Source organism: Suncus etruscus, chromosome 16, assembly GCF_024139225.1.
Source record: "Suncus etruscus isolate mSunEtr1 chromosome 16, mSunEtr1.pri.cur, whole genome shotgun sequence".
Taxonomy (NCBI): Eukaryota; Metazoa; Chordata; class Mammalia; order Eulipotyphla; family Soricidae; genus Suncus; species Suncus etruscus.
This window is the reverse complement of record NC_064863.1, coordinates 2290986-2317043: the sequence shown is the minus strand read 5'-3', so window position 1 is coordinate 2317043 and position 26058 is coordinate 2290986. Positions and strand designations below refer to the sequence as shown.

Sequence of the window (26058 nt, the reverse complement as noted above, 5' to 3'; positions counted from 1 at the left end):
GAACAAAAGTAGACACTTGCTGGCGAAGAGTGTTGGCAACCATCACCAAGAATTATTCTTGAGTGCAGAGTCAGAAGTAACCCCTGAGCATCATCAGGTGTGACCTAAACCATCACCACTCTCAAACTGGGGTAAAAGGAGGTCCTCAGCAGATATAGTTTAATAAATACTATTCTAGAATATTATAAGATGATGAGATAAATAGAAATTACTTCCTTAAATCTTAAGTGTCCTACCTGGAAAATAATAAATTTATAATTGCACTTTTTTGGAGGTTGAGTTGGAAAATTAAACTCGATATAAAAAGTGTTTAACTTTTAACCTTTTAACTTATTCACCTTCGTAAGTACACCTCCACTCCAGCCCCAATATTAGAACTGAAGAACAATGAATTGACAAGTTGTCATTCTGAGTTATATGCACGTGGAACGCAGTTTCTATTTGTAATAGCTTTTTAATGAACATTTCATCAACACTTCACCTAGCTCCAATATCAGGCTGCCTGCTTTGCCAGATTAAAGAGTCATTTACCATTGTATGAAGCCACTACATTTGACTTTTGGTCCTTTCTGACTGTTCCATGTCACTGTTCTACATTGTGATGTAGAATGTCCTTTCATGTGCGTTGTCAGGGTCTGGAGTTGAAGGATGAGACCACACCATTGAAACAAAGCAAAGCAAAGCTTTATTCCAAGCTGACTGGTCAGGGTCTCCCTTCAGAGAGGTGCCCCTCTCCCCAAAGGCAACAAGGAAGTTTCTATAGGGCAGTGGTTCTAAATTAGTGGGGCGCATCCCCCGGGGAGGTGAGGCTCCGTAAAGGGGGGTTCGTTAGACCTCGGCAAACACTGTCATAACAAGCTAAGCCCCATGTTTATGTCTCTGTATGTCTCTGGAGCTGAGAGTTGCCGTGTCCTGCTTCAAACCCCGCTTCGAAAAGCTATGCATTGCAAAACGTGCTCATTGTAGCCATTAATTCAAACATCACCTCTAATTAATTAGCTCAAACTGTTTTATATATTTTTGTTTTGTAGGTTAAAGTTTTTTTTTTAATAAAGATACTATTTACAGTCGCGGGGGTGGGGACGCGAAAAATGTTTTCTTCTTCCTAGAGTGGCATGACAGAAAATAATTGGGAAGCACTACTAGAGGGCTTTGCAGAAAAGGCTATTTCATTCTGTTATCCTTGAAACAGATTGGCTAGTGTCTAGGGAACTTTCTACAGTTCTTGCTATCTTAACCTTAACAAGATATCCTAAGAACACACACACACACACACACACACACACAAACACACACACACACACAATCCCTACCTCACACCTATATTTATTGCAGCACTATTTACAAGAGCCAGATTGTGGAAACAACCAAGATGCCCTTCAACAGATGAATGGCTAAAGAAACTGTAGTACATATATACAATGGAATATTATGCATCAGGAGAGATGAAGTTATGACATTTTTCTATACATGGATGTACATGGAAACTGTTATGCTGAGTGAAATAAGTCAGAGAAAGAGAAATAAATCAAAGGGAGAGAAAGAGACACAGAATAGTCTTACTTATCAATGGGTTTTAAGAAAAATAAAAGACATTATTGTAATAATGCTCAGAGATGAGGGCCGGAAGAACCGGCTCATGATATGAAGCTCACCACTAAGAGGGATGAGTGCAGTTAGAGAAATAATATACTATCAACTACTATGACAATGGTAATGAGTGAGAGAAGTAGAATGCCTGTCTTGAATACAGGCAGGGCGTGTGGGAGGAAGAAGATAGGGACATTGGTGATGAGAACGTTGCACTGTTATAATAGAATATATATAGAATATATATATATACATACATACATACGTATATATATATAATAGAATAGAAGGGGCTGTTCTATTTGTTACTGAAACCCAACTACAGTCATGTTTGTAATCACAGTGTTTAAATAAAGATATTATTTTAAAAAAGATATCTGCTATGACCAGGTCTGGTGGGCCCATGTTTTAGATTTCTAATAGCCTTGAGAGCTGTGAGAAAAAGCTGTGAGATTTTTGCAAATGGAAATTTCGCTTTGTTAGCCTTAAATCAACAAAATGTAGTCCCTTCTGCTCTAGGCTCCACAGCTTCTTTAGTTTTTCTCAATAATTAATTTGTTAATTGCCGCCATCCTGACAGACTGAATTATTCTGATCTTTATTACTTACTATGTGCTTATATTATGTTGGGACCCAAATACAATGAGTTGTCACTCACAGATGCCAAGTATAGAGACATAAGTATTGATTTCACAAAATGCACCAGTTTGGATGGTACTTCATAGGATAAAGAACAATAAAAATGAATAATTTTATGTAGTAAAAATTGTTTGGTTGAACGTTAAAAAAAACCTTGAAGTTCTCTGTCTCTTCAACAGACTTTGTATTGGCCAAAGAGATGGCTATTTATGTTAAATGAGAAAAGAGTTACTCCTTTTCACATTAGACACTGCTGTGGAGAACATGAGGCTTTACAATTAGACTAACTTAGGTCCAAATCATGGTTTTTCCACTTAACTAGATCCACTATCAAGTCCTTTACTCTCTTTGATCTTTAGTTGGTTTAATGATTTAAAAAAATCATTAACTAGAGACTAGTGGAATCATGCTTGCCCATCATAGTAGCTTAGAAAAGATTCACTCCCTTCTAAAATTCAGCTAATAAACTTAAATAGTTTTTGTTTAGATAATCAATAACAACTAACAAAATTCCTTGAATAAACTCAATTTAAAATATAATAAAAATAGGGGCCAGAGAAATAGTGTGAAGGTAGGGCGTTTGCCTTGCATGCAGAAGAATGGTGGTTGGATCCTGGCATCACATATGGTTCCCCAAGCCTGCCTGGAACTATTTCTGAGCATAGAGCCAGGAGCAACCCCTGAACGCTTCCAGGTGTGACCCCCTCAAAACACCCTCCCCAAAATAATAACATCATTATTCTTTTTGGGGGGATTTTGGCCACACCCAGAGGCGCTCAGGGGTACCTATTGGCTCTGTGCTCAGAAATCACTCCTTGCAGGGTCAGGGTGGGACTCTATGGGATGCTGGGGATTGAACCTGAGTCTGTCCCAAGTCGGCTGCATGCAAGGCAAATGCCCTACTGCTGTGCTGTCATTCCAGCCCCACCCCATTAATTTTTGAATAGTCAGTTGGCAGACTCAGTGAACAACAGATGATTTGTTGTTCAAAAGATGACTGACTCTCCCAAAGATCAAGCATCTTCAACACTTTTACTTTGCCTAAAATTCTTTGCTTTAGCCAGAACAACTTTTTTTTTAAATTTTTTATTATTATAATTATGACAACAAAGATGTAAAGAAAGAGGACAGGGTAAAGTTACAGTGGAAGCCCAATCACCCATAAACAGAATTCTCGGTAGTCCCATCGATGATATCCCAGCCTTGAACTTTCAGCCAAAGAACATTAAGAAAAACAAAACTGAACCCATGTACAATACAATTACTTTGTCCCTCAAATCCCCAGTTGTAGTACATACTATTTCTTAGCAGCACACAATATAATCTAAAGACATTAGACTTATGTAACTCCTTAAACATTGAGGGCAAAGTACATTTCTCTAGTTCCATGCACATGCTTACTAGTTTAAGTTAGCCTCAAAAGTTTTAGTGGGTTGTTTTTCTTAAGGATTGGAGTAAAGGGAACATAGTAAAAAACGGTATTAAAGTGGCATTTGTGTGCATAGGCCCACCAAAACATAAGGAATATTGAAAGGCAAATTATGGTCTAAATACAAGGAGACCCTACCCCTGAAGTTTCCTGGCACAGGACTGACTCTAGGCTCCAGGCACACTAGTTTGTCCAATTCAAGTCATCCTCTGTAGTGGCAATACACCTCCATTCCTCACTTAGTCTCTGTTGTTGTTGGTATCATGCTTCTGTATTAAAGATCCTGGAGTCTGCATATCCCATATTGTAGTCAGGAGGTGCGGAGCATCCTCTCATTTCACCTCACACTTATGGGGCAATAGAGAGAACCATGTCCTGTAGAGCAGGTCATTGTTGTTGTCAAGTCTTCTCAGTGTAAACGGAAGTCTCTTTTTAGGAGGTCGATGTCAGACCCTTGGTAGAGTCTTTCCTGGTAGAGGACTGCTTCCAGCTGTTGCTATAAAAGACCTTGGATGTTTCGTAGATAGCTTGCCTGGTTCCGGCATGAATGGAGGATGCCCATTCTTCTGAGGCCTGTGCCAGGTCATTATATCAATGTTCAGGGTGTAAGGTACATTGTACTGAGATTTATTAGATAAGAACTTATCTGTATGTATGGTGTTTTCCCATTTTAATGTGTCTATGCAAACAAGGATCAATGCCATGAAGCGTTATTGGTGCATCTGGAGGCAATGGGAACAAGACCAGCAATTTCCATGACATAGTTCAATCATAGGCATCAAACTGAGGGACAGTTCCACCAACAATCCTTACTGAACAGCTTACAAAGAAAAGACAAGATGGAAAGTGGATAGAAACATCATAGTAGAAGAATATATAGAGAGTTACATCAGTTAAAGAAAATACCCAAAAATATTCAAAAGATATATGTGTTCAATTTCTATCCTTCTAAGTAGTTCTGGGATTTGTTAGATCTACTGTATGTCTTTGGTCAGAGAATAGAACTGTGTGTTACTGAAGTTAAGAAGAGTAAACTGACTCTCCCAAAGATCAAGCATCTTCAACACTTTTACTTTGCCTAAAATTCTTTGCTTTAGCCAGAACAACTTTTTCATGCAAGTGACTGGCTCTTCTTACTTTTAGTCCTTTGTATTTTCCACTCTTCTTCAGATGACCTTCCACTGCCTTTGGGCCAAACCTCACACTCATTTTAGACTGTTCCCCATTTGTGTCATCCAGGAATTGGCAGAATGGTTGGTAGGTCACATGATCACTCCAACCTATCTTTTAGGACTGTCAGATCCTCCAGAGCCACTTGAGGCCCCACTTTAACAAATGCCCATGCTATTATTTCTTACACCATTTTCTCTTCATAATTGCATATTCTATATCTTTGTCAAAGCTATAAAGTTCCATTTCTCAGGGCTATACTAAGGACATAAAGTTTGAGAGGCTGTCACTTACTCATGAATGATTTTAAACAGGTAGCATGCCCTTTGCATTTTAAGTATACTGTTGTTTTCTATTTCATGACCCTACTACACATGGCATGGACCTGGCTGGCATGATTCCCTGCCTAGTTGAGAAACAGTAGGGCAGTTTCAGGCAGGAGAGACAGCCCCCAAAGGAGCAACAACAGATGAGGCGCGGAAGGAAAATGAAGCTTCAATAGAAAAATTAGTTTGCTCCAAGCATTTCTCATTAAAAGAACAAAATCAAGAGAACCACAAAACACCTAAACACTACCATGGCTACCTACCACCACTACCACCAACCATCACCATCACCATCATACTTTTTGCTTTGCTTATTTTACACTTAGTAAACAATACTATTACTATTGATAATAAACTCAGCATCAATATGAAACTTTCCTCTTCGCATTAATTTTTAGACAATCTACTAGATTTGGGTCAAGCATTTTTAGCCGCAAATATGTTAAAAAATAAACTTAGAAAAATAAAGAATTGTGAGTATGAATTCAGGACAAGAGTCAATGAAAAGAGTTTACATATCTATGTATGTACGTTTTTTTTTTGATGGTGCAAACATTCTTAAAGTGTTGTTTTTTAAAGAAATTTGTTGGCTGTGAATAATAGTAAAGTGAGGAGGGAGAAAAGAATAGGGGATCGGTGGCGTCTGCTTCTTGTCAGCCAGCTTTCATGTAGAAGTCATGGCAGGGTCAGCAACTAACTAGCCAGGTGGCAACTCCAGGCCATGCTGCCATAAATAAATAGTTATGTCCCAATGTCACACAACCTGAGTTGGATGCAAAGCATATGGGAGTGAAACTTTCTGATGTAAATATTCAGAGAAAAAACATGGTTTCTGAACTTGAGATCCATGATTTTTGCTGGACTTGGAGACGCCTGAAAAATAAAGTGGCAATGCCTAAAAAAAAAATTAACAAAACAGAAAACAAATACAGAAAACCTGGTATAAAGGATTTTTCATAGATAGATTATTCCCTTTCAAAAAAAAACCTTAACTCTGGGTCTAAAAAAGTGGAACTAGTAGTTGGTATAGTTATTAAGTATTACTAATAGCTACAGCAGATGTCAGAACCAAATTAAACTGTATTTGTGCTTCTTATTTATTCTCATGATTTCTGAGAAGCTACTTCTCATGCTTTAATTTGTTCATCGTGTGCAAAGGAGAAAGACAATGATGATGGTAACACACTAGCACTTGCTTTGTAGGTGATTCTGAGGATTAAGGGAATCCGTATATGAGGTTCCTGTGAAAACAGTATCTGGGTTCATATGATCTATATTAACAATATAGATCTTAGGTCTTAGTGGATATTTATCTTGTATAGAGTACTTGCTGGATACTGCTGAGGAACTATTTAATTGTATGGTCCTGCTTAGTGTTAGAAATTACTATAAATAAAATAAATATTTTTTAAGTTCTTGTGCCACAAACAGAAGCACTCAGAGTTATTCCAGATTCCAGGCTCAGAAATCACTCCTGGCAGGCTCATGGGACCATATATGACTTCAGGAATCGAACCACGGGCAGCTGCATGCAAGACAAATGCCCTACCTGCTGTGCTATTGCTCCAGCTCTTTAAAGATCAACTTTAAAGATCGATTCCCTGAGCAGAGCAAGGAGTCAGTCAGAACACCTCTGGGTGTGGCACACAAAGTCAGTTTTACATTGGAATTGAAGCTTAAGTGGATTAAGGAATTTATTCAAGTAGGCCTATGTAAGTCACTTTCACTTCTTCAGATTATTTTTCACTTACACATTTTACTTACACATTCCATAATATCTAAACACCTTCTCTTTTGCTTAAAAAAAAAAAAAAACCTGTTAGAGCTTGCAAAGAAGAACATTGATTTCCAAGACACAAATACTTTTAAAAGGGGCAATTAATGTAGGGCATAACTCCTAGTAGTAGACAGCTTCAGGAAAACTCAGAACTTCACAGAGTTCCTGGTGGAAAACATAGATTCATTCATTTCTCCAAGCATCTATTGAGTTACTAGTTACTGAGAGTTGGGCATCCTAAAAAAAATGAGTTCAGACCTTCAGCCCTAGAGCGTAGGAAGGGATCAGTGTGTTGAGGGGTGGGCAGGGAGACAAGAGACCACTGCAGCTTGCAAGTTGAACATGTACATTGTTTCCTCATCTCTCTCCCAACTGCACAAAACCGCCTTCTTGAATGCCAGGTTGTGTATTTAGAGCTTGAGGCCGACTTTGGGGGCTTAGTGCATGCTCTGAGGGGTGCAGGGAGTCTTGGCAGTCAAGGCAAATCCAGTCTAGGCCAGCTAGCTTCATCTTGGAGCTGAGCTCCAGAGGGGTGGAGTTTGGAAAAGGATTCAAATAATCTCTTGGGTTCAAACTTGGAATCCCGATGCATGCCCTGCCGGCATGCCTAGTTTACTTGTCAGGACTCTCAGGATCCTGACTCCAGGGAAAGGTGGGGACTCGAACCGCCAACTCCCCAGGAGATAGCCGCAGGCAGCTACTTAGCTGTCACGACTTCCGGGTTGCTTTGCCCTTAACCGACATGGCGGCCGCTTGCCTTCTTCCGCGCCTACGGCGGCTGCGCATCGCGCAGTTCCGCCCGCTCGCCCTGGCCTCCCAGAGCGGCGTTTGCAGCGGAACGTGACCTTAGAAGGAAGGGGTCAGGGGTCAGGGGCCACAACCCGGAAGTGAAGGCAGCTGGGCCTGGCATGCCCTTTGCTCTGCACCCTGCACAGGGGCTGCAAGGCTGCAAGGACCCCCCAGCGTGGTTTTGGGGCTCGTCCCGCCCCTTGTCAGCCCCTCGCCCAACATGATCCTCACCAAAGCCCAGTACGACGAAATTGCCCAATGCCTAGTGTCTGTGCCACCCACCAGGCAGAGCCTGAGGAAGCTGAAGCAGAGGTTCCCCAGGTAAGTGCCCACTGGCCCCCCAGTCCCAGCCCTGGACTTGCAGCCCTCCTGAGCCCAGAGACCAAATGTCACACCCCAGAGGGAGGAACTCAAGGGTCAGGGCTTGCACACTGCAGAGTGGAAAGGACGGAGACCTTGCATTGCAGCATCCCAAGGCTTTGCGATGAAATGCCAGGTGACACATTGCTCACTGCCCCAGTGGCGTGGACTGGGCCACCGAAGGGTACCTCCTGGTGACTCGACAGGTTCTGGGAATGAATGATGGCAGGGTGGCAGGGCCCTTTGCAAATAAAGAGGAATTGATCCAAAGGATTGAGGGATTCCGTTGATTAGGAAGAGGTGAAGGAAGTTTTTATAGCTGGCCCCAGAAACACACTACATGCTCCAATCCGCAAGTCCCTTGGTGGCTTTCTAAAGCCAGCTAGCGACTGACTGGTCCACACCCACACCCCCCATGGGATGGGGTAGTAGTGCCCTCTGAGACTAGGACCATGCACCGGGGTCAAGGTTGGCATTTGAGTGACAGTAGATAGAAGCATATAGATTTGAAGGTGGTCTCTCTAGTTCCTGAAACTCGAAAATGAGGAATTCTGGGGTTCCGAAAACTTTGGAATTTCGCATTTGAAGATGCGGTATACGAGTTCACACATGACACCAACCAGTTCTGGGCAGCCAGGTTTTTAAGTATGTGTCATGTTCAAGTACGGAGTTTTTACTTTCCTTCGCATCCAAATTCAAGTACAGATTCCAATGATTCTGTTTGGTGACACTGAGCATCGTGGCCCCTCACGGAGAGCTTCTCTCTCTCCTTGATTTTATTCCTTGAACAGACATCGCCATGCAAGTGTTTTCTATTAGACTTGACATTAAAAACATACAGACTCAAGAGTCTTTATTTTTCAAGGACTCAGTCTTCCTAATCTGTAAAATGAAGGTGTATATTTATTACATTACTTGGGTTTTATTAGAGCACTTATGTTCTGTATTTGTAATTTATCTTCTGTATTAAGTTTCTTTTTATTCCTCATTTATTTATATTGGCTGCACAGGGACCAAACTCAGGACCTCAAACATGCTCAGCAAAGACTCAACCTTGACACATCCCCTAACCTTATTCCTTATTCCTTTTAACTTACTTTCTAACCAGAAACAAAATTAACTACTTATAATTTCAATTTATGTCATTAACTCTTGCCAGCTCTGCCAGTGAAATAGATGAAGGCTTTTTTTTAGGGGAATAGGCAGGTTTTTTAGGTTTTTTAAGTTTTTTTTTGAGGTACTTCTAAGATAAAAGCATAATTTTATATTGTCTTGTTATATACTTATATTATCTTATATTAGAATTCTCTTTCCTCTTTTTTCCCCAAGTGTTTACATTTTTTTTTCTATAACATAACTTTATCTCTATATTCCTAGCAACTCTAAGATTCTCTTTTTTATCTTTTGGATATCAACCTACCTTCTTGCTTATTCTCTTTTTTTCCTTATGATATTCACAATTATTTTTCACGTCTAAACACTACTCAAGAACTAACTCTTCCATGAAAATGTTATTTGGCGAGATTTAATTAATAAAAGAGTCATTTAATAGCTTGAGTGGGAATTCCATAAACATGATTTTCGGGCTGATTTCATCATTTTCATTATTGTATTATTTTTCTTTAGATATTCATTGCAAAGGACTTGAACAGTCTTTAGATTTGATGTTCATTTTACTACAAAGTTGGTTGACTAAGGACTTTAGATAATTTCTTGTGGTTCATAGAGGTTAAGTGACTTGTCAAAAAAAAACCCAGAGATGTTTAATAACACAAGTGTCTAGGATACAGGTTTCTTGACTTTCAGTTCAAAGTTCTAAACTAAGCTGCCCTCATTATTTTTTATTAAAAATCACTTCTGCAATTATTTTTTGGTGATATTATTCACATACATTTGGTTCTAAAAGTTAAAAATACTTGTATTTAAAAAAGTTGTTAAAACTTTAATTTTCCTAATCTTAAAAATTTAACATGCTAGGATCTGTGAATTAGTACAGTGGATTAGGAACTTACTTGCCTTGCATGCAGCCGATCAGTTGGATTCTTGGCACCACATATGGTCTTCCAGGCACTACAAGGTTGATCCCTGATCACAGAGCCATGAGTAGACCCTGACCACAGTTGGTTGTGATTCCCAATAAACCAAACAACCAACCAAACAACAGCTGTAGTATTGTAGAACCCTGAGAGGACCTCAGAGAATTCAGGAGTCCATTAACCATACTTTGAAAAATCACTATTTATGTTTTGAAGGATTTTGATGTGGATTATCATATTACTGCCAAAAAGTTGTATTAGTAGGGGCTCCCACTATTTTTTATAGAACCTTGGGACATGGATTACTTTGTTTTACCGCATATTTCTGCATTTTTCTATAAAACTAAGAAGAAAAGAATAAAGAAAGGCTGGTGGCCAGGGCCCAACTGGTCTCAGATGCATTGGTGGGGAAAAAATAAGGACTCAACTAAATATCCAAGCCAAAGTCAATGACAATAGAATCAAGAAACCTAAACTTTAACAACCTAAGCTTAAATGGGCCCGTTATACTGGCAGGCCAGGGTCACAGGGTGGTGTTAAAGGATGCACTCTGGGTTCATTGGTGGAGGGAGGTTGACACTGTTGGTGGGAAGGGCCTTGACTCACTGTATATCTGAAATTCATGAAGGACTACGTAGATCACAATGGTTTCAATAAAAAAATAAAAAAGATTGTACTAGTTTTTTTATCAGTGGGGTTTCAGAATATCTGTTTCTTTCATTGGTATAGAGAAGACTCCTTAATCTTTAATACTATTTTAATACTTAGGGGCTGGAACGATAGCACAGTGGTAGGACGTTTACCTTGCACATGGCTGACTCTAGACAGACTTGGGTTTGATCCCCGGCATCCCTGGCATTCCATATGGTCCCCGATTCTGCCAGGAGCAGTTTCTGAACCCAGAGATAAGATTAATCCCTGAGCGCCACCAGGTGTGACTCATAACCCCCCCCAAATTTTTTTTAATATTTAATTTCTAATAATAAGACAGGTCAATAGATATATCTCTTTGCAGCTTTTGGGTTCTAATGAATTGTGTATTTCTTCAAATATTTATCTATTTCTTCTTGAATTTGATTTTCTATTCATGTTATTTTTGTTGATTTATAATTGTTTATATATATATTAAGGAAATATCACTTCTTGGCCTTTAGGCTAAGATCAAGTGTATATATGCTAAAGATTATAATCCCTTATATGTCATATTTGTTATTACTAGATTCCAAGTTGTTTGCTCTCAAATACTGCTCCATCCTTGATATCATTAGCTTTAAATTAATGCTTTATTTGTTTGCTTTTACGATGAAAAGTTCCTATCTCATCATAACTTGAAAAGGCTTTAAAATTTTGCATAGATCTTTATAACTTTTTTTTAATTGATTTGTTTTGGTTTTGTATCTGAACCACACTCAGCAGTGTTCAAGAGTTACTCATGGCTCTGCACTCAGAAGGCACTAATGGCAGGCTCAGGGACCATATGTGTTGCTGGGGATCAAACCTGGGTGAGTCATGTGCAAGGCAAGTGGCCTACCTGTTGTTCTATCTCTGCAACCCCTCCTATTAATTTTCTAATTCTTGATTTTATTTTTAAAGAAAATAGAAAAGTATATTGGAAAGTAGAACAAAGTTAGAATAGTGTATACTTACTTAGTAAGTTTTATTCTTCATTCTTTGACCTTTCTAACTAAAATGTATTAGTTTATCCTCAGAAGTTAAGATTCAACTGAATAGGGGCCAGAGAGATAGCATGGAGGTAGGGCATTTGCTTTGCATGCAGAAGGACAGTGGTTCAAAACCCGGCATCTCATATGGTACCTGTGTCAACCAGGGGCGATTTCTAAGCACAGAGTCATGAGTAATCCCCGAGCGCTGCCGGGTGTGAACCCCCCCCCCCCAAAAAAAAGATATAACTGAATTTTCCCGTTCTTCATTTTTTATTTTATCCTGTCTTCTCTTTGCTTCATTCTCTTAATATTCTTTGTTTTCATTGTAATTAAAAATGTATATATTTCAAATCACAGGTATTCAAGCTAGACAGTTCATTTAAACACTCTGGTTTCAAAATTCTCCTATTTAAAACGAAGGGAATTGGCTTTGTTGTATGATATTTAATTTCTTGCTACAATACTAAGCAAATTTTATTAGGAAATACTTGGGCATACGTGAGATCTCAAACACTAACTACTGAGAAGAAATTACTAAAAGAGGACAGATTGAAAAGAAATTGTCAACAAATTAAAAAAAAACTGGATGAATGAGAAAAAACATATCATCTAGAGACTATTATGAGAATTAAAGGAATCCTAGTGTAACTAAACATTGCCTATTGAAATTTTTTTCTATTTACTCTTGGTTAATTATTCTATGGAAATTTGGGTTATAACTTTATATCTCTGTAGATGTTTAACTCATTATAGACACTTTCAGAGTTACAGAGTTCCACCATCACCCAAAATACCCCACTATCCTATCATTCCTTTCTCTCTCTCTCTCTCTCTCTCTCTCTCTCTCTCTCTCTCTCTCTCTCTCTCTCTCTCTCTCTCTCTCTCTCCTTTTTCTCTCCCTCCTTCCCTCCCTCCCTCCCCTGGGTTTTTGCCAGTGTTGCAGGTGACCTGGGTTCCAGTTCACTTAGCTTTTGCTTGTTATTTATAGTCCACTAATTTAAATTAAAATTTACAATTTAAATTAAATTTAAAGTGAAATTTAAAAAGTGAAATAGTCTGTCTTTTACCTTATAACTTATAGTACTGTGTAGTAGTTTACAGCTCCATAATTCATCTTCTTAAAATTGTCTCTTTCTGAAATTTTGTAATAAAATGCCTGATGTACCTGATGATACTGTATTTAAGTACATTTCTTGATTTATATTTTCCAGTTTACTTATTTAGGCAGGTTTTACCTCTCCCTTACATACTTATATTTTGTGTTATTATACTTTTTGGTGGGGTTGGGGCTTCCAAGCAGTGTTCAGAAAGTGCTGTGGTTCCACTATGAAATGTTGGCCTGCTCGGCCACTCAGTGGTTCAATGCAGGGCTGTGAATCCAGCATTGCTTCGAGGTTTCCAGGGCCATACATGGTGGGATTCCCTTAGAGGACTTCACTCAGGATTGATATTCCAGGAATTTGTACCCAGGGATGCTCTTGGGACCATATGGTGCCAGGACTGAACTGGGATCAGTTCCATGCAATGCGTGTGCTTTAACTATTATACTACCTATCTGACTTCTGTGTTAAATGTCTCTATAAGCACTAAAAATGCAATTGACTAGGGCTGGAGCAGTGGTGCAAGCAGTAGGGTTTTTGCCTTACACCGCTAACCTAGGACAGACTGTGGTTTGATCCCATATAGTCCCCCAAGCCAGGAGCTATTTCTGAGCACATTGCTAGGAGTAACCCCCGAGTGTCACCGGTGTGGCCCAAAAACCAAAAAAAAAAAAAAAAAAAGTAATTGTAATTGACCATTTAGTGTTCTTCTTTACCTTAAGATAATATTAGATGTAATTTTTTTTCTTCCAAAACTCTAACATAATTCTCAAAATCAGGAAGTTGATTAAAATGTGGCAAGTCTTGAACCTACAGATCCTTTTTGAACATTATTATTTTTTTCTCTGATATCTGTTTTATGTTTCAGGATCCAATGCCCCTTTTCTTTCAGGATCACATTCAGTGGTCATCTCTTTTTCTTTTTCTTTTTTTCTTTTTCTCTGATACCAGTGATTGAACCCATGTTGGCTGCTAGCAAGGCAGGCTCTTTGCCAGCTCCACTCCATGGTTCCCCTTTAACAAAACTAAAAGCAAAACATCAACCTTATTTCTTAATTTTGTTCCCAAGGATCCTTGTGTAGGTGTTTCTAAGCATGCCTTTCTGTTTTGGGCCCACAGCACTATTTCACATTCTTGGATCATAACCAGTGACTCATCACCCATGTGACTCTATTTCTAGAGAAATTCCAACAGTTGTAGGAAACACTTGTTTGGCTGAGTAGTGTGCTTAAGCCTGCAGTGTAGGGAATTGAGCAGCATGCTCTCTACATGCCAAACATGTGTTCCCTGTTTTGAGTCCTAACCCTGGCTCCTAGAATCAGTGATTTTTTTTTTTTGAATCTAGTATTCAGTGGTATCTAGTATAGGGTAATATAGGGTAAGTTTACTTAACTGAAAGATTATTCCTGTTGGCTCTCTTCTCACAATTGAGAATTGGTTCTCAATTTGATATCAGTTTTTTGTATTTCTGATAATGTTGTGGTGGACCTGAATTTCAGAATAGTGGGTTAGAATAGTACCTAAATGACACAGAAATCCTTTATTGAACTGGAAATTCTTGTGGTTTTGTCTAACAAAAGTAATTCATTTATAATGATCTTTGAAAATATGATTTATATACTCAAGCAATCTATCTTAAATATTAGTTATCATAATTAAATATAAATTCTAAAAATAGCAAAATAGATTGGTTTTCCTTTAGAATCTGATTTCTTAAGATACTGAGTTTTTATTTTGTTGCTGAATTATAATCTGGCTTGTTTTGTTTTTGTTTGTTTTGGAGCCACACACGACTGTGCTCAGAGGCTACACCTTCTAGCTCTGTGCTTAGAAAGCACTCATGGCAGGCTCTAGGGTACTATATGGGAATCCAGGGATTGGACCCAGGTTGGTTGCATGCACGACAAATGCCTACCTGCTGTGCTATCACTCCAGCACCTGGATTTTTTTTAAATTTATCTACCATGATGACAAGGTTGTTCATACTACAGTTCTCTCTCTCTCCTCTCTCTCTCTCTTTCTCTCTCACTCTCTCTTTCTATCTCTCTCTCTCTCCCCCCCTCTTTTTGACACTGCTTTGCACTACTGTTAATGAAGGGGTGCCATGCCATGCATGTCATTTTCACAGTAGACTCTTCTCTATTCTAACTGCACTCTGCTCTTTGTGACTATAATCTGGATTTTAGAACTTCTTCAAGGTTATTTTGCTCAGTATATTACCCCGTGTTTCCTAAAACTGCCAGCGTTTATCATGTGTTTGTGCTCCACTCAATTTACATAGTGGCAAAAGTGAAATGAGCTTGCATTTCTGTAAAGGGTAAGTGTAGAAAGTGTAGAAAACCTTAAAGAATGTGATCCTGAAGAAAAAAACAAACTATATTTCTTACAATCTTCAAGGGGGAATTTTCATGTTATTAGAGTATTGGCTTTATTTTAAATTCTATATTAAGGTATCAGACCTAAGTCTACTAAGTAATAACCCATACCAAAATGTTTGCTGATATAATAAAGAGGGATCATGTGTTTTCCTAGGGGAAAATGTTCAACAAAAATACAGGCAATAATATTTTACTATTTGACTTTCAACTAATGTTGACTGAATTTACCATTAGGCTTTTATTTTTTAACATTTTATTGAAACAATTGTGATTTATAAAGTTCTTTATAATTGATTTTCAGACCTACAATGTTTCATGGCCAGTCCCACTAGGAGTACATGGATGTACATGAAATCTATTATGCTGAGTGAAATCAGAGGGAGAGAGAGACACAGAATAGTCTCACTCATCTATGGATTTTTTTTTTTTTTTGGTTTTTGGGCCACACCCGGTAACGCTCAGGGGTTACTCCTGGCTATGTGCTCAGAAGTTGCTCCTGGCTTGGGGGACCATATGGGACACCGGGGGATCGAACCGTGGTCCGTCCAAGGCTAGCGCAGGCAAGGCAGGCACCTTACCTTTAGCGCCACCGCCCGGCCCCTCATCTATGGATTTTTAAGAAGACAGTATTGAAATAATTCCCATAGATGAGGGCCAGAAGGACCGACCCATGATATGAAGCTTACCACAAAGAGTGGTGAGTGCAGTTAGAGAAATAACTACACTAACAACTATCATGACAATGGTAGTAAGTGAGAGAAATAGAATGCCTGTCTCAAATACAGGCAGGGTTGGGGGAGGAGGGAATTGGGGGGCTTGGTGTTGGGAATGTTGCACTGGTGAAGGGGGTGTTCTTTTTACGACTGAAATCCAACTACAATCATGTTTGTAATCACGGTGTTTGAATAAAGGTATTATTTAAACAAAAGCTAAAAAAAAAAAAAAGAATGAGACCACATGTCCATGTTGCATTGTCAGTATCCTTCCTTGTCCCAATAGAACTTTTTTTTTTTTTTTTTTTTTTTTTTTTTTGAGACCTGTCCATTGCAAGACCCAATAAAAGGGTAAGATATAAACTTCCATTTTGTTCTTATCCTGACTGGGTATAACAGTCCTTTGATGTTTTTAAAGGTTATCACTTCAGACCTGGAAATCCTCAAATAAACAGATAATCCTTAATCACCTGGTAAAGTTCTTTGAGCTTTGGGATGTAGGTGTGTTTGGTGAATTTTATTTGTTAGCTAATTGATTTGTTTCCTCAATTCGGCCTAAAGATGAAGCTTATGAATAACCATTTGTCACTGTAAATATTTGCAGTCATTTTTAGATCTAGAACCAATGCTGTAGCTACCCAACCCCAAGTTAAAGATGAAGTGCAGTGCGGAATGGAACCTCTTTGTGACTTGTCACAACTTAGCCTCCAAAGATTGTGAAATCTATGAGAAGGTGCTTAAGGTTTCTTGGCTAATGGGAGTGGAAGAAAATGGGGCTCATTATGGTTGATCTCCTGTGTAGATGGAATCTGGGAGGGCGAATGAGGCATCTTTTAAATACTTAAAAATTATAATTTGGACCAGATCCAGTGATGCTCAGGCATTATTCCTAGCTCTGCATCAAGGAATCACTTCTTTTTTTATTTTAATATCTTTATTTAAGTACCATGATTAGTTGGGTTTCAGTTATTAAAAAGAACATGTCTCTTCACCAGTGTAACCTTCCCACCACCAATGCACCCCATCACCTTCCTCCCCCATCCCTGCCTGTATTCGAGACAGGCATTCTGTTTCTCTCACTTACTGCCATTGTCGTGATAGTTGTTAGTGTGGTTATTTCTCTAACTGCACTCACCACTCTTTGTGGTAAGCTTCATATCGTGGGCCGGTCCTTCTGGCCCTCATCTATGGGAATTATTTCAATACTGTCTTCTTAAAATCCATAGATGAGTGAGACTATTCTGTGTCTCTCTCTCCCTCTGATTTCACTCAGCATAATAGTTTCCATGTCCATCCATGCATAGGAAAATTTTGTGACTTCATTTTTCCTGATGGCTGCATAGTAAGGAATAATTTTGGAGGTGTTCAGGGCATCATATGGAGTGCTGGAGCGCAAACGCAGGCTGGCCACATGTAAGGCAAGAGTCCTATCTGCTGTGCTATCACTCCAGCCTAAATGCATCTACTGATCAAAATTAAACTGTTTTATTTAATGATTTGTCTACCTACAACTCCCTTTAAATAATATCTTTTGCTTAAATACTGCTATTTGTTTTTGCTGATATTTGGTAGAGAAAGTGGGTAAAATCAATATGCACTTCAAGTCCCATTTAACTAAGATAGTAAGTGAACTGGGAATCTGAGGAAGACTCCTGATCAGTTAGCACTAAAAATCCTACAAAATCTTGCAGCCTAGATGTCACAGATAGCCCATAAACATAAGTTCTTACTATCAACTTGATCTAAATTATTGTATTCTTGGAATGGGAAACATATCTTATGGTAAAAGGACCTTAAATTATAATATTTTGAAATTTTCATTTGCATGATGGTAGGAAAACCTTACAGCGCAGGTCACAAAAGTTTCTCCAGTATTTCAGATATAATGACTTTATATAGTATTGGCTACAGAGAGCAAATAGAGATCATCTAATCAAATTGTCTAATATTTTAGATATAAGCATCAAGGGAAAAATACCTCCCATCTCCAATGATTTGACTGAAATTCCACATCTAGGGGCAAATATGCCCCTTTTGGACATAACAAAGTCCACTCTTTCTAGAGACAAACAAGTATCAACCAAGAGTGAATGAGTGAAGCTGACATGGTTGGGATATGAAATTGACATGGCATGGACAGATGAAAGAAGTTGTATGCAGAAACAGGATAGCCACCATGTATGTCATTCAACTGCTTCCTTCCATGCAGTAATGTGGGCCAGTGCTAGAAGTCATTCTATTCTCTAGAAAGTAATTTTAGATCAGATTTCTTTTTTTTTTTTTTTTTTAGAGAAAGGAATCTTGAGTCTTAAATACTGTCAATTTGTTTGAAATTTTAAAAACATTGTGTGGGCCAACAGTTTGCTGGCCAAACAGAACAAGTCTGTGGGCTGAATTTGGCCTACAGCTAGTGGGTGCTGGAGCTGGCTCTTTCCAGGTTTTCAGGGCTGATTATGAGCAAGCATCTTTTTCTCACTTTACCAACTGTGACCTCACATTGGTAGCTTAAACTTAGCCATGGTGGGAGTTTAGAAACTGGCAAATCTTAGAGACCTACCCCCCAGACCCCCACCTAGCCACGGAGAGGTTTTTTAAGCTCCCTGCACCACTTCATACCATAAGTTTGAGACTTTGAACATGCATGACTCTATGGAAAATAGCATATCTGTTCCGAATTTTCTTTTTTAAATTTTGGGTTAACATCTGACTGTGCCCAGGATTAGCTTCTGAATTATGTGCTCAGGGATTGGTCACTCAAGGAGGTAGTCACATATGATGCTGGAGATGAACCTGGATAGCTGCATGCAAGGGAGGGCCTCATTCCCTATACTATCTCTTTGGCCAAGTTTCCAAATCTGTTAAATTCAGTTTAATCTTATTTTTACATTGCTCAAATATCAAGTAATTCTTCAGATATTTTGTAGGTTTTGGCATGCTTTTCCTTCTTTCCTTCCTTCCACCCTTCCTTCTTTTTTTTTTTTTTTTTTTTTTTTTTAGTTTTTGGGTCACACCCGGCAGTGCTCAGGGGTTACTCCTGGCTCTATGCTCAGAAATCGCTCCTGGAAGGCATGGGGGACCATATGGGACACCAGGATTCGAACCAACCACCTTTGGTCCTGGATCAGCTGTTTGCAAGGCAAATGCCGCTGTGCCATCTCTCCGGGCCCCCTTCCTTCTTTCTATGTCCCAAAAGAGAGAGTTAGAACCATTGTGAAGTCTTAGCATTGCCTTAACATTATGGCACATAGCATAATGGGCATTGATTGATCTGACGTGAAAGAAAATGCTGTTTGTTAAAGAAAAAGCCATAAATATTTGTTTTATTTTGGAAAGTCAATCATTTTCAAAATAGATGAGCTAATTTTCAGTTAGTTATGATGATTCTTCACGCTGTAGGAATTTAGAACTACTCAAGTGGGGTACTTGAGGGTTAATCATGCTGGAAATTATTTTTAGAGAACTTCAGACCTAAGTGTTACATCTTCAACTGGCACTCCAATTGAGATGTATCTAAAGAGTCTTTGCAGTTATAATGAAAAATAATGGGAAGATAAGATACCCAATTAGCAATTTGAATTAGTCCAGTTTTATAATCATCAACTATATTTTCATATGCATTTTCTAATTGACAATAAATAGTATAATATTCAATGTAAATAAAAAAAGAAAAACAAAATTAACAAGATAAGATAACAACACGTATATTTTAGTATAACAGTTGTATTTCTGTGTGGGAAAAGATCCACCAGAGTGGACTGGTCAAATGATGTTGTGTCTGTACTTGACCTTTTGTAGCTCATAGAGCTCTCCCTGTTTTTGGTTAATTTTTTATAAATGAATGGGCAGCCTAAAACTGTTACTGTGAACTTCAGATGTTCAGATATTTGTTGTATAAGAAGTTTTACATTTTGTTTTTAGTACTTGGTTCTTAAAAATAGTCATAATAAATCCTGGTTTCATGACTTGCTAAATCATGGGACACTTTCTTTACCACTGCTTCCTCTGTATCCATATTTATAAAGTGGAGCTGTTTCAACTTAAAAGGGAATAGCACCCACCGCTGTAGTGAATTTTTTCCACTGCTATTGGTATCATTACAAGGATGTGGGCTATAATGATATTTATGCTTCTAATGGTTAGACTGGAGATATTAGAACTGAAAAGATTTTGTTTAAAAATCAGCTCTTTGGATTTCTAACTTTTCAGTGTATATAACAAGTGGTCATATCCAGGTTTAGGTTCATTTCCTCCCTATCAGTTATTCATTGAAGAAAATGGTGGAGTTAAGTGATTATTATCTTAAACAAAATAGAAATATTAAAACTGGAGAATTTGGGGGTTTTCTGTTTTGTTTTGATTTGGTTTAAACTTAACAGTGCTCAGAGTCTACTACTCCTGGCTCTGGGCTTTGGCAGTTAGTTGGGGTATAAATACAGGGCTAGGGATCAAACCTGGGCACCTATAAACTAAAGACATTTTGACATAAGATATAAGACATTACTGCCCATTGACCTATCTCTCTGGCCCCCAAAATTAGAAATTCAAAGTATTTTCTAATCTAATTTGTTTTCTCAAATGAAGTCTCCTATTTTGAAATAATTCATATACTGACCTTTCTTTGATAAGGTACTTATGAATTTATGAAGTCTATTGAATAAATACAATTTTAGAAACAGGATTCTGTACCCTGCAGTTGTTGAATGAGTAAGTATGAGTTCAGGTATAAATCTTCCAGGATAGGGAGATTCTTGTTTTACACCATCACTCTCATGTGAATATTGATTTTAGGTAGTAGTAATTTTGAAAAATCAGTGTTTTTAAACAGTCTTAAAATTTATTCATGGTACCAATGGTGATTAAGAAGAAATCTTTTGGTAAACAAAAATAAATTGTATAAACTTAAAAAGTTGGATTTGTTGTTTCTTAAGGCTTTGGTTTTTATTAATTGCAATGTATAGAATACATTCTGCAAAGAATTTATTTAATTTATCTTATTTGTGCGATTCTGCTGATCCTTTAGTTGCAATAATAATGAGCTAAACATGATATTAATTCTTTCCTTTCCCTATTTTGCTTATTATGAAAATATTTTTCTGTAGGGAAAATTATTATGAAAATATTTCCTTTAAGTGAAAAAAGACTTTCTAATTTATACCTAGTAAATTAAACTGCTTAGGGGTTATAATAAAAGCATTGAAACTAACTAGAATACTTTGTTGTGTTTTTTTTGTTTGTTTTTTGTTTTTCTAAAAGATGCTTGAGAAATGTAGTGACACGGAAAAATAACTGCAGATAACCAAAAACCACAGAAGTAAAACATCACAACTTTATTATAGGAGGTATTTTGGGACAAACAATTGCCATAGAAGTTTTCTGAAATGTGAGAATAGGACTTCACCTGTTTTAGTATATCTATTAAAGAATATATAAGCATCCTAAGACTTAGCATGTTGTTAGAAAAATATTTTATTTGTGTTCATACATTTTAGACAGGTGTATCCTGCATTGTATTATAATGGCACAGTAAATTGCTGAATATACTGTCTGCTGAATATGACTTTACCATGAAAAATTTGATGCATGGAAAAAGGAAAGGTTGGAATATATCAACCTTCTCTGACAAGGGACTTTGCATTCTGACCCAATACAGGTGACCTTTGTGCGCAATAAAAGTGAGCTTAATCTTGAGGTCGAGGTTAAGGTGAATCGCAGGGCAGTGTGGTGGAGCTTATGCTGATCATGGATGTTTCAGAACCTATTGGCTAAATGGGAGGATGCTTTTAAAAAATATGTAGTATTTTCAGGAACTTAATTATAGCAAGTTATGTAGATCTTTAATATCCCCCAATTTCCTCAATGTTCAGCTGTTGTGGTTTGTTTTTATAAAGTTTGTTTTTTGCTATTCTTGCATTAAAGGTATGATAGATAAACCATAGCTAAACATAAAATGTTTTTATATCATATAGAAAAGACAACTGACATATATAACATTAGAGTTGAAAATGTAGTTGTATTTTAGGAGGTTTATTTCTCTGACAAGACGAACTTTTGTTATATAACTTTAAAACTGTCAAAAAAGTTTTTAGTAGTTTATATCTTTATCTAGATTATAATTAAGGTGACTCATAAATTATTGTCCTAAGAGGCTTGGATGTTTTAAAGACTGATTATACTCTGTAAAGTTCCTTTAAAATACTTCTAGTACTTTTACATTTTACTACAGGCAATAAAATGATTGTGGAGTTTGCCTGATATACATAGAAAGAAAATGTTCAAAATAGAAATTTACCATCAAACACTTATGTTTTGCATAGAGAAAATCAGACCTTAGACTATATTAAAAATACAAACAGCCCACCAGTATTACTTACTGAATCTTCTACCCAAATAATTGGTTGAACTCACAAACAGTTGGGGGAAAATGTCAGCGGCTCTGATGGAAAAAACTTGTCCTCTTTTAATCGAGCCTGCAAAATCTATTCCCTGAGACTGATCAGCTCTGAAGCTCTGAGGTTTGATGATTGGAATGGCAGGAAACCATGCTTTCAGGACGTAACGCACTGACGAGGCCATCCATCATGTGTTAGCATACGCCGGGACGTGGGATATGTGTGCAGAGGCCTGTGATTCAGTAAATACCTGGGAGATGAATAGCGCTTACTCACAGGGGAAGATATTGCTGTCCTTCAGCAGCCCGAGAGCCAGGCGCCTGCTGAGAAGGCCATCTGACAGCACATCATCAGTAACTGGCCTGTCACAGTCAGCGGTGCCCACCAACCATCACCAGTATATTAAATGCATTTTTAATATCTGCTTCAGTAGATTTAATGAAGAAAATTTAGTTTCCATACTCCAAGCACTGCTTCTTCAAGTGTTGTAAAGCATGGGCGATACAAGGAAGGGGAAGACCATGTCTGCAGTTCAGATTGCTGATTGAAAAAGAAAGTACAGGCACATAATGTGCAAAGAGAAAAAAAAATTTAGCAACTGGCATCTAGTTGATATTTAAAGAAATAGATAAATAGGGAGGTAGGTGGATAAATAGATATATCTTGGGGGGAAAAGAGCTTTTGGATCAGTTTTTTTTTTTTTTTTTGGCCTTAATTTTCTTCTTTCACAAGCTTTTTTCCTAGAGAATTGAACCTACTGGTGGGAGATAGAAACCTACTGATAGGAAAAGACTTCTTTAAAAAGAAATATTCTTGCTTGAAATATTTTAAGTAGAGAGACTCACATTTTAATTTGTTTTGTGTTTTGAGAATACACTTTACTTCTTAGGATTTTGGAGTGAAGATTTAAGGTAGGATTTTTATTAGAGTTATTGTTTTTAGAGTATTGTTTTTAAGTATTGAACTTTACTCATTAATTAAATTAGTATATATTTGTCTGGTGTTATTCACAGAGGAATGTGAGAAAAAAATTGGTTGCCAGCTAGGCTTCAAAATGCTTTTATGCTTGGGACTTAATAATCGTAATTTAAAAATACCCTATTTTTAAATTCCAACAAAGTGGGCATAGATTGTTTCTTTTTAATGAGTTTCAGTGTTGACATTATTTACTACAAAACAGCAAGATAGCCAATTAGATATTGTTGCAAGTGTGCACTTTAAAGGTTTCCCCTCTTGTTTAAAAAAAAAAAATCCAGAATATGCTCTCATGTTCACAGAAGAAGCTTCAGAATGGGACCCATAAATCTGGTTCCTGCATGTGTCAAAACAGTAATGTATTAAATGAATATTATTATAAAAATTTAAGACATGTCTTAAACACACTTACATTTTTATAACACATAGCAATATTAAATAATACATTTCCTTGTTAGCATCTGTTTGCCGTCATTGTTGGCAAGACCTATGATATATTGCTTAAAATAATGATCAAGACCATTTTGGACCTAATATATGCCCCTAAGCTTATTACATCACTAAATAAAATAAAAATGTATGCACTTGTGACAGAGTTATTTTTATAATTGTTTATCCCTTTAAGTGCCCTATTCAGTGATTCACTGAGAGGTTCATAATGGCTGGCTTATGACCAGAAAATAATCTTAGAAAGGTAAAATATATTTCTGTCTAGAAGTAAGATGCCAGAGTGATGGTGATGATAGGGGCCCTAGTTAGAATTTGTAACACTCAAACTCGTTATTCTTCACTTCATTGCTCTCTGTTAACTCCGGTTGAATTTTGTCAAGGCTTGAGCCTCCCACCTCCCTGGTCTGTGTGTGTGGGTCCTCCCCCCACCCCAACTTTTAGAGCTATCTGTGACTGCTTGGGCTCATCTTCATCTGCACGCTTCACGCTTCTATATGGGTAAAATGGTTTTGCTGTGACATAAGCCTGCAATTGAATTGTTCTTTCTGGAGGATTTTTCCAGGTGCCATTATCACCAGGCATTAAACTGAGCAAGATTATTTTCCTATTTTTAGTTCTTTTCTTTTGGGAGGTTGGAACTTTAGTGTTTTTATATTGAACTCTATTTGACTTCATTGTCTTCGTCTTTTCTTTTTTGAGGGTGCAGGAAGATAAACCCTTGATTTTTGTGGGTTTCTTTTTTTATAGTAACTCGTTATTCATTTAAAGTTACTCTGCTGTCTGCCTTGAAGTACAGTATAATATGACTTCATGATTTCCTTGCCTCACACGAAGTATCTCATTGACTACCAGCTCTCCTGTGACATGAGAGTAAGGTAAAGATTTTGAGAAGTGAGGCTTCACTTTGGGACTTCAGAGTCTCTACCTCTTGAAACAGATCCAGGCTCTTTGGGCACCTGAGAATAGTACTTGTGGGAAGATGTCATTTTGTAGTTATCTTGGCATGATTACCACTTACACGTTGAAACAAAACCCAATGTCTCAGCAAGATTCTTTACCTTGACTTCATCTCACTTTGACGCTATTTTACTTTTCAAAATATTTTTATCTGTTTGTTATGTGTTGCTGGGTTGAATCCAGGGCCTCCCGATGAGAGAGGCATGTGGCTGGTCTGAGATTCTAGTTCTACCTCAGAGCATTAACCTTCGTCTTTACTTTAGCCCGTTTGAAAACAGATAGTTTAGTCACAGTTCACACAGGCAGTAGTCTTTCTTCCCTGAGTGTTCTTTCCCCAGGTACTTCATCTGATAATGGTTTTAGTAGTTTACCGAAAATGATTAGATCCACAAACATCATGTTTTTCTCGAAATGCTATATTGACTTCTTCTGACTGGGATGTTCACCTCCCATTTGTATTCTTCCTATCAATCCTTTTCATTTTATCTTCCTTGTCTAGGAGACCTGCGTCAAATAGAACATTTTGATGGAAAATGGATGAAAAGGAGACCCATGTGCTTGTAGCTGATTTTCCCTTCTTAGTCCTTCTTTTTGGTTTGGTCCTTCCTTTTGGTTTCTTCAGTTTTGGTTTAAATCCACCAAGAATTTGTGTTGTTTGACCACTGTTGATTTTTACCCTCTCACTAGGATGTATACATTCCTGTTTCTGGCTTTTTGGTCGACTAGTTATGAACTCCTCTAGGATAGGAACCATCTGTTTTGGGGGGATTTTCTCTTCCTCCCTTTGGTCCTTTCCATGACATGGTCCTTATGCATCCAATGATTTCTTATTTTCGGATACCAGCCAGTGCTCATTTTATGATCTCCTCTGAAAAGATAACTTAAGAGCGAGCATGTTCCTTCATTTTGACCTATGTTATTCTATCTAGTACCATATCTAGAACCTTATATGCTCTACTAAGTGTGTTCCTTAAGCTCCCATCTCCGCGTTACTACGTTTAAATCCAATTTGAAAACAAATATTAAAATATTCAGTAGGCAGCTAAGTGCTTGGCCTCATGCGCTACTTCACACTAAATGAAAGTAACTATAACACAGAAATGGAGCCATTTGTTATATTTTAGTATAAGAAGCCCTGACTGTGTCAACTTTCACCTTGTAATTCTGTGAGTTCCACTTTATCATGTAGCTGGAAGGGTAATCAAAATAAATCACCGGAGATGAATAAATATTTTCTAGTGCCTTTTCTATGCTCTCAGAAGTGATGCTTGATCCATGAAATTTTAGTAAGTGTATTAAATAAAACAATATGATGT

At 37.7% G+C, this 26058-nt stretch overlaps 1 protein-coding gene across 2 annotated transcripts in view; it reads left to right on the top strand.

The window, feature by feature from the left end:
• The first annotated feature begins 7765 nt into the window (after positions 1–7765).
• The window catches only part of CDIN1 (CDAN1 interacting nuclease 1), a 244569-nt gene continuing 226276 nt past the window's right edge, over positions 7766–26058 (top strand). The window contains exon 1 of one of the 2 annotated variants that reach the window (XM_049790041.1): positions 7766–8041. In XM_049790041.1, coding sequence (XP_049645998.1) covers positions 7941–8041 — 101 coding nt within the window. In that variant the 5' untranslated portion in view covers positions 7766–7940. The remainder of the gene's footprint in view (positions 8042–26058) is intronic. The other variant, XM_049790040.1, reaches the window with a different exon arrangement.